Source organism: Lagenorhynchus albirostris, chromosome 20 (genome assembly GCF_949774975.1).
Source record: "Lagenorhynchus albirostris chromosome 20, mLagAlb1.1, whole genome shotgun sequence".
NCBI classification, from domain to species: domain Eukaryota; kingdom Metazoa; phylum Chordata; class Mammalia; order Artiodactyla; family Delphinidae; genus Lagenorhynchus; species Lagenorhynchus albirostris.
This window is the reverse complement of record NC_083114.1, coordinates 41,660,849-41,678,339: the sequence shown is the minus strand read 5'-3', so window position 1 is coordinate 41,678,339 and position 17,491 is coordinate 41,660,849. Positions and strand designations below refer to the sequence as shown.

Here is a 17,491-nt window from a genome sequence, read left to right as displayed (position 1 = left end):
AAAGAGGCAAATGAGATCTTTTCCAGACCCTGGAAAGCTCTCCATACAATCGGATGACCACGAGGCAGAAAAAGACTTGACAACAGAGATATAGGCAAGAATGTTGTAGGGTCTTTACGGAACTGATTCAGGATCTCTGGAAGGCTTCCTGGAGAAGAGAGGCAATAAGCATGAGTCTTAAATATTTCGGCAGAGAAGAGAGGGAAGTTTATTTTCATTTGCCCAGGATTATCTCCGGAAAGGAGCCCTAAACAGGTGCTAGAGGTTTGGTGTTCTAGCTCTGATCCTGACAACTGAAAGAGCTTGCATGTATCATTTCCTTCTCTGAAGCTCGACAGCCTCATCTGTAAAGTGGGGGTGTTAGATTAGATGAATTTTGAAAACAGGCCTGAGGTTTGGTCACTCTCTTGTGTGTATCACAAACAGGCAGGAAACAAATCAGGCTGTCCTCAAAGGAGGGCATAGACTGTAGACCCAGATTATCTCAGGAAAAAAAAAAAGACCTGGGGAATGTCATGCCCTGCGTGCCTCCATGGCTCCAGCCTAAGCAGCACAGCACACCAAGTGTCTATCTTGGTCACAGCTGCCTACCTGGCACCCAGCACTGCGTCTGGCACAATAAATATTTATTGAATGAATTGGTAAATGAATGAGGTGACAGACTATGAGTAGCTTTTGGCTAGAACTGACAGCAGTCCTGCCCCCAGATCATCAGATCCCTTGCGGCTTTTGCTCCCTCATACCTTGTGTTTGCTCTCAGGATAAGAAGAAAGATGGCGGAGAGAGAACTGCATTTTCAGAGGTCCATGCCGGGCCTCTAGTTTCTGCTGCAATCAATAGAAAGTGGGTCACAGAACAGCTCTGTAGAGAACAGACCCTTGAGAAAAAGTCTGGATTCCTTGCCAGCTTACATTTATTGATGGCCTACTGTGTATCAGTTGTTGTCACATAGCTTTAATTCATTTAATTGTGGCCTCAAAGGGCTGTACAGGAGAACATAGGGGATTGCGGGCTGCAAACCCCAGCGGCGCTGACGGAGTGACCTCCGCAAAGCCACTGCCCCTCTCTGAGTTTTCATTTTCAGTCTCTGTAAAATGGAAAAAATAGAACCCCTTCGCCAGCTTATGGGAGTGAAATGAGCACGTGGAAGCAGAGCGCTTCATAAATGCTCTTTATTATTGTTCCTCTGGGCATGGAAGTCCGCTCGCTTCCCCCCAGGGCGCACACATAGATATATTCACACTCCCACGTACATGCAGATGCACAGAGATGTGTGCAGACGCCAGCCGGAGGTGCTAGCCGAGCCTCAGGGCCACAGACGAGTCCCGCAGAGGAGCCGTAGGGTCCTCGACTGCCCCCGTTTTCTCTCAGCTATTTATGAATGAACTCCGGCGGCAAGGAGTTTATTTTTTGATGAATGGGAGCCCAAGCGGTGAATGAAGCCGGGAGCCAGCCCCTGCGTTCTGATTGGCCCCCGCGGCTGGGAAACTCCGCCCCTCCGGCTCGGCCGGGCGAGTCTCGGGATTGGCGGGCGAGCCGGGCCCTGGGGTTTCATTCACGAAAGTCAATGAAACAAAGGGAACGGGGTGGGGGGAGAGAGAGCCGAGGCCGAGGCGAAGGAAATGCACCAATCAGCACCCCCGGGCTCACAACTGTCGGCGGCGCCCGGAAAACAAGCCGGTGCGCTGGGGACCCGGGGCCGGGGCCGCCTCGCTCCGGCCTAGCCCCACGGCCCTCAGTGGGGTCCCGGGGTATGCTCGGGACCCCCCGCTGCTCCAGCACAGACGCCCGGGCCTCAGGTGAGGCTGCGGGAGGGAGAGGGAGGGAGAATGTCTGCGATTCCCCGCCTCGCCTCCAACACGCACCACACTCTCACAGCCGCCTCCGCAGATTCCAGGGCAAGGGGTGGGAGACGCTGGGATTCAGGGTTGGAGGGGGCGCCAGAGTTGTGGGTGTGCGAATGGTGCGCTCCTCGCCCGCTCCTCCGCGCGCCAGCGCACACGCGCGAGAGCGAACACACACACACACACACACACACACACACACACACACACATACACACACACACACACGTCTTATGTAACTGAGCCTGGGCAAAGCAGGGCTGCAGAAAGCAGCCGAAACGGCGAGCCCGGCTCCCAGGAGCAGGTGGGACCTCCTTTGGCGGGAGGGGAGTGGTGGCTACGCTAGGCTCGGCAGGCGGAAACCTCCCCATCGCCTAAGTGAGTCGGAGAAGTTTTGCCGTCGGACCCAGAGCCTCGCGACTGCCCCTCCCGGTCGCCCTTCCCCACCCCCACCTCGCTGCCTTCCCCCAGACGGTGTGCAAACGCAGCTCCCCCGCCCCCAGGTCTCTGCCCCCGCGCGGGGCCCGGGCCGTGTGGCCGGAGGGAGCGGCCGGATGGAGCGGAGGATGAAAGGCGAATACTTGGACCAGCAAGTGCCCTACACCTTCTGCAGCGTGAGCGCCGCGCCGGCCTCCACGCCCGCCCCCTCCCTGCACCCCGCCCCTACCCACCCAGCGGCCCCAACGGGGTCCAGGGCTGCCCGCCCCGGAGTCACCCCGGGACCCCAGCCCCGCCCCCCAGACCAGGCGGCCTCAGGGTGACTCGGGGGCATTCTTCCCCTTCTCCGCAGAAATCTCCCGGAAATGGGAGCTTGCGCGAAGCGCTGATGGTCCCGCAGGGGAAGCTCATGGGCCCGGGCTCCCTGCCGCCCCCCGACTCCGAAGGTAAAGAGACAGAGCGACAAACCGCTACCCTCCCCACCTCACACACCCCGAGGGCTGACCCTGGAGCCCCCGCCCTTTTCCCAAAACGACTCGCCCTCCAAGGGACTCTGGTCATTATCCGCCAGTACCCCCAAGGGGGAGGTCATCCGGCTCGCTAGGGCTCCCGCTCTCTCACGAGCACCTCCAGCTCACCTTCTCCAATTCCATTTTTCACCCCTCAGATCTATTCCAGGATCTAAGTCACTTCCAGGAGACGTGGCTTGCTGAAGGTGAGTGGTTTTGTGACCTTTACTATTATTGGGGTGGGGGATGCTCTCTACCCCTACTATTCCAGCCTAGCCCTCTCTCCTCACCCTCAAGGGCCTCTGCAAGGCCCCTTCCCCACGTCCCCTGCCTCTCCACTCTTTCCAGCTCCCAGCGTGGTTACTTATATTGATATTTATTTTCTCTGCCCTGAGCCAGGCTTGTGTAACTAGGCCTGCGGATGAATCAGACCATTGTGTGGGGTATTTGCCTATTTGAATGGAACTTGGCCCCAGGCCCGTTTTCCTGGTTGAAATTTTCATTTGCAAAGTTTGTTTGGCACCAGCCGCCAGGCCGAGGTGTAGGTTGGGGTGTTGCGGGAGTCGGGAGTTTAAGAAACTGGAGGAGGAGAAGTAGAGATTCATTTGTTACTTCCTTTCTGGAATTGCCAAAACATTCATTGTTACACCCTTGGTTTCTCTTCTTCCCAGCCCGCAGCGCCAAACAATTTACTGTTTGAGCCAAAAGAACTGCAAAAGTTTAAATAATTCTTTTTTGCCTCACTTTGGCAAAGCAGCCCAGGGCTTCTCCCTCAAACAGCCTTGATTGTAATTCTAATGGCAACTGATCCTCCCGCCTCCTTCCCTCTTGACTACCTCCCTCCCCAGGCAAATTGCCCCTCCAGTTTGCTGGGGGCGGGGGTGGGGTGCGCTCTGAGCTGGAGGGGTGGGGTCAATAGCGAGGCCTCCTCTGGGTAGCGAGGTGTGTTCCGGGGGAGGGGGTCTCCTGGTTGGATTCCTTGGTGTGTTTGGGTGGGGCCTGAGGGTGTCGCCGGTGGGGCTGCAGATTCCTATCTGTCTAAACACCTGCTTATGGTGTTTAGACAGTCTCTGAGAGGGAAGGGTTAACACCCCCATCTGAGGGTCCCTTCAGTGTAACACTGAAAACCAAGAAACTACAGCACTAGGAACCCCTTCTTGAGGGCTTTTCTCTTCTTTGGGATCTCCCCTTCCCTCCACCTTTGACGATTTTTTTAAACTCAAACCCAGCTCCTCTAGAGCCATCTTTAAAACCTTGGGGTAGAAGAGAAAGACCCCTGACTAGGTGAGACTAGATCTGTCTTGACGACTGTGGTGTCCCCAAAATATGTACGCTAACAGACTGACTGTTTAGCATAGAGCAAGCGCTCAAGGCATTTTGTGGAATTCGAGGCTGAACGGCCTCGTGGGTGCTGGAGGGATCTGGGGGTTCTGGGGGAGATTGTGCACGTCTTGTCTTCCCCGATTCTGCAAGCCCTGTGTGCCCAGCTGTGAGTTACATGCAGAGCTATGCCCAGTCCTCCCATCTTCCGCTCGAGGTTTCGGAGCTGGGCTGGAGCTGAAGGACGCAGCGGTGTCGGTTTCCACCGTCTCTCAAAGACTTCCTTTCCCAAAGCCTGATTTCTGTCTGGCTTGCCAGGCTCCTCGTCTGTCAGCTGAGGGTCCCCAGGCTCCCCAGGTGGGCAGCTCCCGGGGCTGTGATCTAGGGGTAGGCTCAGAGGGTGGCATTTTGGAAGCAGCTGGGTTTGGAATGGGAAGGGGAGGAAAACGTTCTCATCTGCTCTCAACCTTGGAAGCCCCACCCCTTGGCGGTGGGGTCTAGAAATTGTACTTGTGTCTATCTGCATGTGTCAGTGTGACAGCCAGTGTGTGTTCTTCCTGCTGCTGCCCTGGAAGTCCCTGTACATTTAAATTCAGTGGGTGGGGAGGTGGGGGTGGGGATCGCAAGACGGAGGTGGGGGGGGCCGCTGGGGTCTCCTTGGTTCCCTGTCCTTCCTTCTGAGGGAGCAGCTCAGGTTCCCAGCTGGCGATGGATGGCCAGGCGTGAGAGGGGGATGCTGAGGCCGATCGCTCCTTTTCGCTCTCTCTGCGGAGACAGATGCAGCTGCCGGGGCCCTGTCCCCCTGCACCATCCCAGCAGCGCCCCAGCCTCCTCTCCTGCCTCTTCCCACCAGGTCAGTGACCCCTGCAGCCCAGAGGGAGTTTTGGGGTGGCAGGGAGGGACTAGCTCCTTTGGAAACTTGCCAGTGGTGGGGCGCGTGGGACTGGAGGCCAGAGCCCATCCTCCCTCAGCTTGATTTCCCCCTAAAGCCCCAATGTGGAGAGACGCAGTGGGTCCTTGAAGTGTGGGTGAGGCTGTGAAGATTTCGGGGGACACCAGGCTGGATGCTGGCGGAGGCGGTTCTGGGTGCGGCGTCTGGTGTCCGTGCAACATTGAGGGGGAGGGGGAGGGGGGCTCTGTCGAGGCAGCTCAGACATCTTTGGGTTGGAGGTTTTCTAGATGGAGAGGGTGGGGGTGAAGTGAGACTAAGAAGGTGTGTCTGTTTTCGGGGTGCCTGGGATCTGCTCAGTTGCTGGAGAAATAATCAGGCTACTGCAGGGAAACCCAGGCTCAGACAGGCTGAGCCCAAGCTGTGTCTGGCTATGGTTAAAGATGTGCCACTTCTGGACGAGGGTTCCTTTCCGGGCTTGTCGGGAGCCCACAGGAACCCTCAGAGACAATGACGTTGGTCTCTTTGGCGGTAAGGAACATTGACTCTGGGTCATGTATGTCCTTTGTATGAGGCGGGGGTCCATAACAGGGTCGGTGGATTCCCAAAAGCTCTGTGGATAGGTGGCAGGGGTCCTTGCGCCCTCTGATATGTGTATAAAATTGTTGGGGGTACACCCTACACAAAGGAATGTGAATTTTTCTAGGAAGAGAATGATCCGTAGCTTTTATGAGATTCTCAAAGGGGTGGGTCTGTGCTCCCCTTGCCATAAGAATCATTGCTCCCAAATCTTCCTCCAAGGTCTTCAGCTCCCTTGCCCCTTGGTTTTCCCTCATTGTATTTTTAAGTCCAAAAAGAGAACCTGTGTGGGAAGGGTATGCAGAGAGGATGTGTTTCATCCGTGTGCTGGCGTGAAGTAAGAGGCATCAGGGTGTGTGAACCTGCGTGTGTGCACACTGGTGCTGCAGTCTGTCTGTGGGGCGATATGGGGTTAATCCCCTCTCCCAGTCTTTCCTAGCTACAATGCCTCCTTCTACATCTTTCTGTCTCCTCCCCTTCCAGAAGGCTCTTGGGGACAAATGTCCCCTCCATAGATAGAGAACTGGTTCCTTCCAGCACACTGCCAGGGTGGGGGCGGGGTAAGGGTGAGAGATGAGGCCAGTGGTGACACAATGGAGCAGAAGCTCCGGGGAATGGCCCCCCTTCCCCCTGGGGCTCCTTAAGAGACCCCTTCACCCTGTAATTGTACCCTAGGAGGGGGAGAAGGTGATGGGGCATGTATCATATAGGTGGGTGGTTTGCCTGGGGTGGGCTTAGCTACTTGGTGGCTTTCACCTCCCAGCTCTCCTGGAGCCCAGCTTGGGAGGCCCCTAAGCCCCTTCTCTTCTACTGACCCCCGCCCCCCATTGGAGGGATGTTCCCTAAAATTCTCTCTTTCTGGGTATCGTGCTGGCTTGGCACATTTCCCGTGCCCTCCTCAATCATCTGCCATGTCCCCAGGCAGGTGAACTCCACCTTAGTGCCAGGAGGGAGCTGGGGGCAGACCCTAGCACACTGGCTTGGCAGCCAGAGCTCAGCCAGCCCAACAAATACAGAGCGGCTGACACTCAAGACCAAACACGGTATTAGAAATTCGCCTGCTGTCCAGGAATGAGAGGCTCCACGTTACTGTTCCTATTCCCATCCTTGACAGTCTCTGTGCGACTGAAGCCCTGTCCTGCCCCTTTGGGAGAAGCCGGTGTTCCGGAGAGGGGCCGGGCAGGGACTGGGGTTCCCACCACAGCCCCTTCTTGCCTGGGCTGACTTCTCATGGCCCTGGGATGAAGATAGTGCCACCTCTTTTGAGGTGTGGTCAGTGTGCTGGGGCGGGGGGGCTCCTCTGGGACTGCTGGGGGGACTGGGGGTTCTGGTCAAACCTTCAGGCCTGAGGCAAGAGGAAAGACAAGATGACCCCAGGGCTCTCTAGCGTCACGTGACCTGGTCTGTGACGCCAGCAGGAGATGCCCCCCCCCCCCGTTACCTCCGTGGAAACCGGCAGTTAACGTAGCCCCAGAAGCAGACCTATGTGCGTCAGCCTCCCCCGTGTTCTGCACCTCCTCCACCCTTGGAACCCTCCTTGCCCAGGTGGCAGGGAGGGAAATATTGTCCATCTTGCTCTTATCACCCCCCTCCTGCCACTCTGGGGGTCTTGTCTGTGGGTGGGCCAGAGGGCACAGCAGGGATGGGCAGGAGGGAAATATTGTCCATGTTGCTCTTATCACCCCCCTCCTGCCACTCTGGGGGTCTTGCCTGTGGGTGGGCCAGAGGGCACAGCAGGGATGGGCAGGGAGGGAAATATTGTCCATGTTGCTCTTATCACCCCCCTCCTGCCACTCTGGGGGTCTTGCCTGTGGGCGGGCCAGAGGGCACAGCAGGGATGGGCTTGGGCCTTACACCCCTGGGCAGCTGAGCAGGTTTTGCACCCTTCCCTTTAACCAGTTTTCCAAACCTGCCTATTCTTAAGAGCTACTGGGGCATGCGTTAAAATACAGATGCCTGGCCCCCACCCCGGGCCTGTGGAATGTGACTGTCCAGAGGAGGGGACTGGGAATCCGTTGTTAACAATGCCCCGGGATTCTTGACTGGGCCCAGTTTGGGAATGGTTGCCTTTGTGCCCTAGTCGCGCTCCTGAAAAGATGTGCTGTGTGGTTTTTTGGTTGATTTGTTTTTGCCACGGGATTTCATGCCCTGGTGATCTATCTGATCACTTTAGGATGGTTCTATGCTTACTTTTCTTTCATAAATTCTTTAGCTGCTAGTGGTTCCTGATTCTTAAACCCCTCAGCCATTGGGTTCCCTCTGTCAGGAAGTCACCTACCTACAAACGTATATTTTATTTTATTTAATTTATTTTTTTATTGAAGTATCGTTGATGTACAATATTGTGTTAGTTTCAGGTGTGCAGCAAAGTGATTTGGTTATACATGTATATATGTGTATACGTATATTCTTTTTTTATTCCTTTCCATTATAGTTTATTACAAGATATTGAATATAGTTCCCTGTGCTATACCGTAAATCCTTGTTTATTTTATATATGGTAGTGTACATCTGTTAATCCCATGCTCTCAATTTATCCCTCCCCCCCACCCCGCATAAATGTGTATTTTAAAGCACTTGACACCTCTGATATTTAAAGTAAGTTGGTGAAGAATCCACTTGCCAAGCAATTGATCACAGCCTAAAGCATCCCTTGTGAGATGTGCTTTTCAGGGGACCTGCCTCTAATGTTACCTGGTGGTGGAGAGGGGGAGCCCTAAAGGGGAGGGAAGGGCTGATTGGTTAGGATCTCTTCAGTTCTTGCTCCCAGGCCCATGTTGCTGGCTCTCACCGGCCTGAGGACAAGGCGTCATTGTAGTTTATTCATATAGTTGACAAATAATGCATTGAGTGTCTCTTCTGAACGAGACCTTGTTTGAGGGGTGCTGGGGAGTCAGACAAATAAGACAGACAAAGCCCCTGCCCTCAGCAAGGTTAACTTTCTGGTAGAGGAGATGGACAATAAGTTACACATAAGTTACACGTGCGTAAATTAATAAGTTCAGGTAGTCATATGTGCTAGGGAAAAAATAAAACAGGGATGCGATCGAGAGCCAGGAGGGACCACTTTGGTTTGGGTGGTCAGAGAAAGCCTCTGAGATAGCAAAGTGAGCTAACACTTCAAAGGCCAGAAAAAAACAGGCAAAGATGTGGGGAAGAACGTTCAAGCTGGTCAAGTTTGAGGACCCAAAAGGAGACCAGAGCTCTGGAGAGTAACAGGCAAGGAGAGGCAGGTGAGAGAGGTAAGCAAGAGCCAGAAACTTGGGCGCCACAGAGGCCAAGGGCAAGAGTTTGGGGTTCATGCTTTAAGCAAGGGAGAGAAGTGATCGGATTTCTGTTGTAAAAAGATCCCTCTGACAGTTTTGGGGAGAGTAGATGTTGGGAGTTCTGATAACATGTCGCGGCTGAAATCCAAGGAAGAAATGATGGAGCCTTGGCCCAGGAGGGAAGCCATAGAGACTGGGGTGTGTCCTGTATAGACTAGGACGAGTGGCCATGATCTCCAGCCATCTCCTCGTATCCCACACCCTTACCAGCCATTCTCAACTCTCCGGTCATTTTATCTATGAGTTTTCCTATTGTCCAATCTGAGAGCAGTCTCCAGGGAACAAAAGACCCCTCTCCATGGGTTCCATTGCTTCATCTTCAAGCCAGTCTCTTCCCAGATTGATAGGAAGTCCCTCTCGGTGTCTACCCTTCCCCTTCCTGCTGTGATCTATTTATTCCTGAGAGAGGGGCAAAAAGTGGGCAAAGACTCTGGGGTCAGGAGAGGTGCTGAGCTGTAACCCACCTGAAGGAGTTAGTGAGCCCAGGATAAGAACTAGAAATCAAAGCCCGGATATCCAGTCTGGAGGCCATGGATGAGCTGTTGTTCTATTTTAGTTTTCCTGCCTAATCCCCAAACTCAACTCTACCCACGCTGGCGCCCTGGGGGTGCTCCTCAGAGCTCCAAGCTTGGGAACCCTTCTCTCTCTCCTAGTTGCACATCAGAGCGATAAGGCACCTGACCTGCCAGTGTCCCCAGCCTCCTCTCCCATTGTCATCCTCTTATCACCTCTCTTGAACCATTCTCTTTCTTCCCTTCCATCTCCTTTACCAGGCTCTAGATTTCTACCTTTCACCCGGGAGGTTCTATAAAAGGCAGATTCCTGGGTCCAGCCCAGATTCAGAATCTTCCCATGTGATTCTAAGTCCACAGAATCTCACTCCTTACAGTACCTGCCCACCCCAGATGTGGCTCTGCTGGGAGCTCTGAGGGAGCTTTGTAAACTGAGGCGCAGGGCTGTCTTCACTCATAAAAGTGGAGGGAAAAAAAGACGAAGCGTCTAGGACAAAACTCTGGAATCTGCTCAGACGGGTTCTGAGAACTTGCAGCCTTCCCTCCAGGGTGTTAATGGAACCCAGAGATGGAGGTCACTAGGACCTGGGGTGGAGTTGCCTTCAGTCCTAGGAAGGCTGTTTCCCTGCTTCGGGCTGGTGCTAATCTGCAGGGCTACAATAATGGTGTCTGCCAGGGGCTGCCATCCGGGGCCCCCACCCCAGACTCACCTCTGGCCTCTCTCTGCAGCTCAGGTACCGGACAGTGATGAGCAGTTTGTTCCTGATTTCCATTCAGAAAACTGTGAGTAGAGGGCCCTGGGTAGAGGGAATGGGGAGTAGGGGAGGGCAGGAAGTGAGTCATAGGGATAGAGAATCACAAAAGATCAACTTGTTCTGTCCTCTAGAAGAGGGTGAAGGGCAGGGCTCCCCATTCTTGGGTTTGGACCCAAAGACCAAGCAACAACTGGGAGATGAAGACCTTGCTTCAAATCGGGGCTTGCCCATCCTAGCTGTGTGACCTTGGAGCAGACATTTCATCTCTGTGATCCTCCATTTCCTTATTTCTGAAACGAGGGGCTTGGACCAGTGCAGCAGGGTCCAGTTCTACCATTCTAAGTTACTTTCATGCAACTGGGGGCGATTTTGCCCCCCAGGAGACATGTGGCAATGTTAGTTGACATTTTGGGTTGTCACACCTGAGGGTGGGGTGCTATTGGCATCTAGTGGGTAGAGGCCAGGGATGCCGCTAACATCCTACAATGCTCAGGATAGCCCGCATGACAAGGAATTATCTGGCCCAAATGTCACTAGTGCTACTGTTGAGAAACCCTGCTTTAATGTCAGATACTTTGCTCTCAACTATCTTCAATGAAATGAAAACAGGGCACAAATGATCGACAACAGAACCGTCGATTGCAGGTTTTGACTCTCACATTCACTGCCTCGGAACCAACTCTGCTGCTCAGCCTGGTGGCTGGAGTTGGCGAACCCAGCAGGGGCCACAGGAAAGGCCAATGTTCTTCTCAGATAATTAGGAGCATGAGTATGATGCTAGTCAGCTGACAGGCAAGTGGGCTAATATCCAGCCTTAACCAGAAAAAGAAAGATTCTTCATAGCCCCAAAGAAGAAAACATTTTTCTCCCTTGGAATTTTACAGGGCAGTCAGGAAAACCAGAGCCTTTCGTTGGAGGTGCTCACCCCTAGAAAGGTGTTTGGCGGGTGCGGGGATTGCGTTAAATGTTGAACTTCAGACAGTTTCTTTGGTTCCTATTGGACATTAGCCTGAGGTATAAAGCTACACATAATGTAAATAGCCAAACTGTTCTTAGAAGTGTCTGACAACGGAGATCCAGAGAAGGGGGAAGAGGCTTACTGGCACCCAGCTGCTCCTTAAAGAGCAGAAGGTGTCCGAAGCTCTTCCTGCCTCTCCTGTGACACTCTCTGGCCTTGCTCTGCCTCTCCCGACCCCCACAGTAGCTTTCCACAGCCCCACGACCAGGATCAAGAAGGAACCCCAGAGTCCCCGCACAGAGCGGGCCCCGCCCTGCAGCAGGAAGCCGTCCCTCTCCTACCATCATGGCGAGCAGTGCCTTTATTCCAGGTGAGCCCCAGCCCCGCCCTGGGGAAGGGTTGGATGGAGGGTGGGGGTGGGCACCTGTGAGCAATGGCAGCAGTTGAGATGCAGGTTAGACACAGAAAGGATTTCCGAGCTCCTGTAATGCAGTAATGTAGCTCAGGATTTCCTGAGTAGTTAGGATGAAAAATGCAGCAGCGGGTTCAAGGGATGTGTGTTAAGACCCAGGCAGAGTGTTTCCACTGGAGAAGCTGCTGTCTGACCCAGCCCAGCTGCTCTGGGCTGGGGAGAGGTGTTCTAAAGATTACACCCAGCTTCAGGATTAAGAAAGGAGAAGAAAAAGTTCATTTGGGGCTGAGTCTGGCTCATGCTGTTCCTTTCCCGGCACCCTCTACTCTTCTCCCATAATCCCTGTGACCTGACTTCCCAGGGAGTGAAGCGTTCAGAGATGCTCGCCCAGCTTCTCTGCCCCCTCACCCCTGTCTCCCCCTCACCTCCAGTGCCTATGACCCCCCTAGACAAATCGTCATCAAGTCCCCCGCCCCTGGTGCCCCCGGACAGTCGCCCCTGCAACCCTTTCCCCGGGCAGAACAGCGGAGTTTCCTGAGGTCTTCTGGCCCCTCCCAGCCCCACCCTGGCCATGGGTACCTCGGGGAGCATAGGTAAGGTGACAAGGAGAACCAGGTCTCACCAGTTTTTTCTCAATCCCTGAGTGTTCTTCGCTGCCCTTAAGAAACCTGGCATGGGGGGAGGTAGGGAGGAAGGGATATTGACATCCCCCCACCCCCCGCCCCGGAGCCCACTCTGGGAGCTCTGGGAGCAGCAGGCACAGGAGGGCTTCCTTTAATATTCTCTTTTCTTCCTTCTCCATCCAACCACATCCAGCTCTGTCTTCCAGCAGCCCCTGGATATCTGCCACTCCTTCACACCCTCTCAGGGAGGGGGCCGGGAACCTCTCCCAGCCCCCTACCAACACCAGCTGTCGGAGCCCTGCCCACCCTACCCCCAGCAGAGCTTCAAGCGGGAATACCTTGACCCCCTGTATGAACAGGCCGGCCAGCCCGGCCAGCCGGCAGTGGGCCAGGGTGGAATCAATGGGCACAGGTACCCAGGGGCGGGGGTAGTGATCAAACAGGAGCAGATGGACTTCTCCTACGACTCAGGTAAGAGATGTTCCCGGGAAGGAGATGGAGGGGTTTTGGTGGGATTGCTGGGTGGGGTGGCATGTGATCAGTTCCATTAAACCTAGAATGTCTCCCCACAAGTTTTTTTTACCTTCCCATCCATTTACCAGTTCATACATTCAACCCACCCACCTACCACTTCTTTTCATAGATTCAAAAGAACTGTCACTTTTCAATCAGCAAACTTATATTCAGATAAGAGATAAGTGACATGTGCAGGTCCTTGCCCTCAGGTAGCTTGTGACTTGATAGGAAAGTTAAGGCATTTCTTCCTATTTCTATGTAGCAGGTGCTTGGGGGTTTAATTACCTACTGAGATTTAAGTACAGTGCCAGGAGCATGAGTGTGTGCAGTTGGAGGACACAAAGATGAATAGGACGTGTCATTGGTCCCTGTCCCCACAGAAGCTTAAAAGTACAAAGGGATTTTAATGAGGAGAAACATGAACTTGAAACTAGCCAGGTTCACAGTTCCCAGTTGGAAGGCGGGGTTCACATGTGGTTTTCACATCCTGTTCCGAGCCTCCAGGTTGGAAGGACCCGCCATCCTGGCCAGACCGGAAGTAGGGACTGCTTTAAATTCTAGTTCCACCTGGCTGTTGCCAGGAGTGAGATGCACTCAGCTGCTGTGTTCAAAAACAGCTACAGCTCAAAACCCCATGCGCCCAGGAAAGGCCCAGAAAACCTTGTCTCCTGTTAACATTGCTACCAGCTCCAAATTTGAGTTTATCTGTAAACTTGCATTAGAAAAAATAAATTCAGAGATTAGGGTAGGCTCAGAGCTGGCCAGAGCTTTTGAATTTCTCCTTTCCTGGTGCCCAGTCTTTTCGGGGCAGGGGGGCGAGCCCCAAATCCTCCAGGCTGCCCCAGCAAGAACCAGAAGGGTGCACCCACCTCTCCTCAAGCCCGGGCCCTAAGCCTGAGCCGTGCCCGGCAGTGAGATGGAGGAAGGAGGAGGGAGACGCTCTTGCCGCCGACCTTCAAAGGATGTAGACCGGAGGAGATCGTGTTACATGCCCTTGAACTCCTGCCCCTCCCCCTTCAGCTTTCTCTGAATGGAGTCAGGAATTCCATTCACAAAATGGAGGCATGAATGAGCCCACCCTCCCGCCTCCTCCCGGAGGTGTCGGGTTTCACCATCTCATTCATAGGTGGGAGTGGTGGGGGTAGGGCGGGAAGGGGCTGGCACTTGAAGGGCTGGCTTTGCACCGGGGCCGCCTCCAGGTGGGGTGGGGAGGTGTCAATTCCGTGGAATGGAATGAAATAGAGTGGACTGTCTGCTGTCAGACCTGAAAACACAGCCCCGTGTGCCCACTGCCTCTTCCACAAATAGATGCATGCGTGTTCTCTCTCTCCCCCCGCCCCACCCCCACTCCTTTCCTCCCTCTCTCTCTCCCTCCCTCCCTCGCACCCGCACTGGGCTGGAACCTGCCCTGCTGACCGGACGTCAGCCCATTCCAAGGGAATCTTAGGCTGGGACACTGAACCCTTTCCCCGGAGGTTCATCTCTACCCTCCTCCTCCCCATAAACTCACAGGAAACAGCTGCTCCCTGGAATCCTGGGCCTTGTGGAGCAGCTTTGCCCAGCCCCAGCTGCTGCCATCCAGGCCCTCTGGCCCCGCCCTCAAGTTGAGGGCTTCCGGCTTCTCACTCCCTCTGGGGGGAACTTCCCCTAGGATTTGGTGGTAGGCAGGCCTCTTGGAAAAGAACCGGAAGGCAGGCTGGCAGAAGTTCTTGAATGTGTGCAGGACTGCCGCCCCTACCCCAGCTACCTATAACATTGCCCTTTTTTCTTTCTTCCCCCCCCCCCAGACGTCCCTGGGTATGCTTCAATGTATCTTCACGCAGAGGGTTTCTCCGGGCCCTCTCCAGGTGACGGGACCATGGGTAAGGCAGCCTCCTACCTCCCCTGCCAAGCCCTCCAAGTTTGGAGGAGGGAGTCGTGCCTTGGGGGAGGGGCTCCTGGCCAGGAGTCCCTCTGGACTCTCTGGGGTCTCGTATCAGTGAACCCCCAGATCTGAGTGATCCCTGCAACTTCCTCCTCAAGGCTATGGCTATGAGAAACCTCTGCGACCATTCCCAGATGATGTCTGCGTCGTCCCTGAGAAATTTGAAGGTCAGAGAAGTGACCTTTCATGCCCTCTGTGTCCCCCAGGAATCACATCACATTTCATGAGAAAGGGCCTGGAGAGACCCCTGGGGAGAGGGGACCGGGTTGCTTGGGGGACCAGAGGGCACAAGCCCTCCACCGCCTGTTTCCTGTGTTCCCCAGGAGACATCAAGCAGGAAGGGGTGGGAGCCTTCAGAGAGGGGCCGCCCTACCAGCGCCGGGGTGCCTTGCAGCTGTGGCAGTTTCTGGTGGCCCTGCTGGATGACCCGACAAATGCCCACTTCATTGCCTGGACCGGCCGGGGGATGGAGTTCAAACTAATTGAGCCTGAGGAGGTGGGCCTCTCAGATGTCCCCACCCCTCCTCCCAACGACTTTGGGGCCTGGAGACGAGAGGACCTGGGAACTGGTGGCATGTGCCTTCACCAGCACCGTTGCTTTATTTAACCTGAATTCCTGCCAAACCAGGGTCTGTGGGCTGGGGCTTAGCTGCAGGGCCAGCTGAGCATTTGCACCAAGAATCTCAAGTACTCTTTCTGACCTGCGCCCCATTATTTCCTCCGCTGAGCTGCCATCGCCATCCCCAAACTCTGTCTCCTGTCCCCAGGTCGCCAGGCTCTGGGGCATCCAGAAGAACCGGCCAGCCATGAATTACGACAAACTGAGCCGCTCACTCCGATACTACTACGAGAAAGGCATCATGCAGAAGGTCGGGCTTAGGGGTCTAAGGACAAGGGGGCGGGGGGCAGTGGAGGTGGGAAGGTGATGGGGGCAGGAGAGCATTCTCGCAAGCTTGAAGGAGCAGACAGTGAACCAGTCAGAGAAGTCAAACTGTGGACAATCCCAAGATTTCCCTCTCCCCAAACAGTGATACATAAAAATAGTAATGGAAAAGCCTAAAGCGTGGAGAGGTTGAGATTAGAGAACAGGAGCTTCTTAGAAGAACCAGCTGGAGGAGAAATGTGCCCCGGGCATCTGTAGGAGGGCTGCTCTCCCCACCCCAACACTGACCCAGACCTCTCTTCCCACAGGTGGCTGGCGAGCGTTACGTGTATAAGTTTGTGTGCGAGCCCGAGGCCCTCTTCTCTCTGGCCTTCCCGGACAATCAGCGTCCAACTCTCAAGGCTGAGTTTGACCGGCCCGTCAGTGAGGAGGACACAGTCCCTTTGTCCCACTTGGACGAGAGCCCCGCCTACCTCCCAGAGCTGGCTGGCCCCGCCCAGCCCTTTGGCCCCAAGGGTGGCTACTCTTACTAGCCCCTAGCAGCTGCTCCCCTGCTGCCGGGGGTGCTGCCCTGTGTACATAGAGCTGAATTTGGTGTCAGGGAAACTCCCACTCTGAAACCCACAGATGTCTTTGGAGCAGATCCCCTCTGCCCATCAGTCACTCCAGCCCAGACTCTGAGCTGCTCCCTAGAGTTGATGGGAAGGGAAAGTGGAGACACTGCGAGTGTGAAGGTGGTGTCTAGGAAACTCCTCCGGGGACTCCACCTCTGGCCTCTTCCTAGGTCCTGCTTAGAGGCCAAGCCCCACTCCCTCTCCCCCATCACAGAGAATAAGAGTTTGTTCTGTTCTGGGGGACAGAGAAGGAGCTTCCCCACTTCCTCCTGGCGGAGAGGGAGACGTTGAGCTCCCCTGATCTCCCATGCTGGGGAGACGGCACGCTGCATCCTGCACTCTGCTCCAGGCTGTGGCCCTGGAGGGTCCTACTTGGCAGTTCTTGGTGCTCTTTGTTCCTAGAGTCAGGGAAGCTGGAGTGAGGAACCTGGGATGGGGGAGGGCTTGCGAGGTGGAGGAGGGATGGCTGGGCTCTGCTCCCAGGACCCTCTGCCTCTCCTCTGCCTTTTCCTAGGCCCAGGCCTGGGATTTCACCTCCATCTCCACTACATCTGCCAGACCCTAATAAAGGCCCCTGCGTCTCCTGTGAGTTCTCCTTTGTCCTCTTTGCTGCCATGGGAGAAGGACCTGGGGCTGGAAAGAGCTCTGGCCTTAGGGGCACGTGACCTGAGTTTGGGGCCTGGCCCTGACACTTAACTTCCCTTATGGGTTTAGGAAAAAACAATTGACCTCTGACTTTTTCCTCTGGAAAATGGGCTCAGTGATACCTGCTCTTTCCCCCTCCCAGGATTATCGTGTGAGGACTGTCTGAAATAATGGACAAAGGGTACTTTGTAATCTGGCCTAGTGCCCGCTGGCCACCTGCAGCCATCTTCCTGTCCAGGATGAGGGAAGTGGGAGCCTAGCAGAGCTCTGAGGGCCTCCTGGGGCTTCTTCAGGCAGTTTGGCCTGTGGTTTCTGTGATCACAGTTGCTCCCATGACCATGCTACCCATGTGTACCCCAACTGTGTGTCCCCTCCCGCCGTGGCTCCAGGTTGCTGTTTTTGCTGAAGGTGAGGACAGAGTTTGTGTGGCGAGGATCTGGAGAGCAGCGAGAGAAGCAAGGCACCCAGGCAGGAGGGTGCAGGGAGGCTGGAGCAGCCCCGAGCCCTGGGTCCTGGCTAGTGGAGGAAGAACAGGCCAGACCTTCGCAGGAAAAGGGAAGGAGAAACAGCATGGATTCTCCTTGCCCAAATTTGGGGGAAACCAGAACCCTGGGCCGAGTTTTTGGGGTTCAGGGAAAGGCCAGGCTGCAAAAGTGACACCTAGAGAAGCAGTGTAACAGTAGATATGACAACGGGGTGGCTGTGCGTAAGGGAAGGGCAGGATGGGCAGTTCTAGACCCAGCC

The 17,491-nt window shown here is 54.9% G+C and overlaps 1 protein-coding gene across 7 annotated transcripts; it reads left to right on the top strand.

Moving 5' to 3' along the window:
* Nucleotides 1-1,638: 1,638 nt before the first annotated feature.
* Nucleotides 1,639-16,686, top strand: ETV4 (ETS variant transcription factor 4). Of its 7 annotated transcripts, none has more exons than XM_060136072.1 (13): nt 1,639-1,799; nt 2,316-2,458; nt 2,635-2,728; nt 2,950-2,997; nt 10,147-10,200; nt 11,374-11,500; nt 11,992-12,135; nt 12,359-12,636; nt 14,469-14,543; nt 14,704-14,772; nt 14,929-15,101; nt 15,373-15,474; nt 15,797-16,686. In XM_060136072.1, the coding sequence occupies exons 1-13, from the start codon at nt 1,754-1,756 to the stop codon at nt 16,019-16,021; spliced, it is 1,578 nt and encodes a 525-aa protein (XP_059992055.1). In that variant the 5' UTR covers nt 1,639-1,753; the 3' UTR covers nt 16,022-16,686. The 7 variants fall into 7 exon arrangements, with proteins under 7 accessions (XP_059992055.1, XP_059992054.1, XP_059992056.1 ...); XM_060136071.1 differs by having other exon boundaries at nt 11,974-12,135; XM_060136073.1 differs by having other exon boundaries at nt 1,648-1,799; nt 2,348-2,458; nt 11,974-12,135.
* The last annotated feature ends 805 nt before the right edge of the window (nt 16,687-17,491 follow it).

Bases quoted from the DNA above. Each gene is read 5' to 3' on its own strand.
- ETV4 (XM_060136071.1), top strand. From the start codon at position 1,754: ATGCTCGGGACCCCCCGCTGCTCCAGCACAGACGCCCGGGCCTCAG. The intron at 11,501-11,973 runs GTGAGCCCCAGC...CCTCACCTCCAG, and splicing joins GAGCAGTGCCTTTATTCCAG to TGCCTATGACCCCCCTAGAC. The intron at 12,637-14,468 runs GTAAGAGATGTT...CCCCCCCCCCAG, and splicing joins GGACTTCTCCTACGACTCAG to ACGTCCCTGGGTATGCTTCA.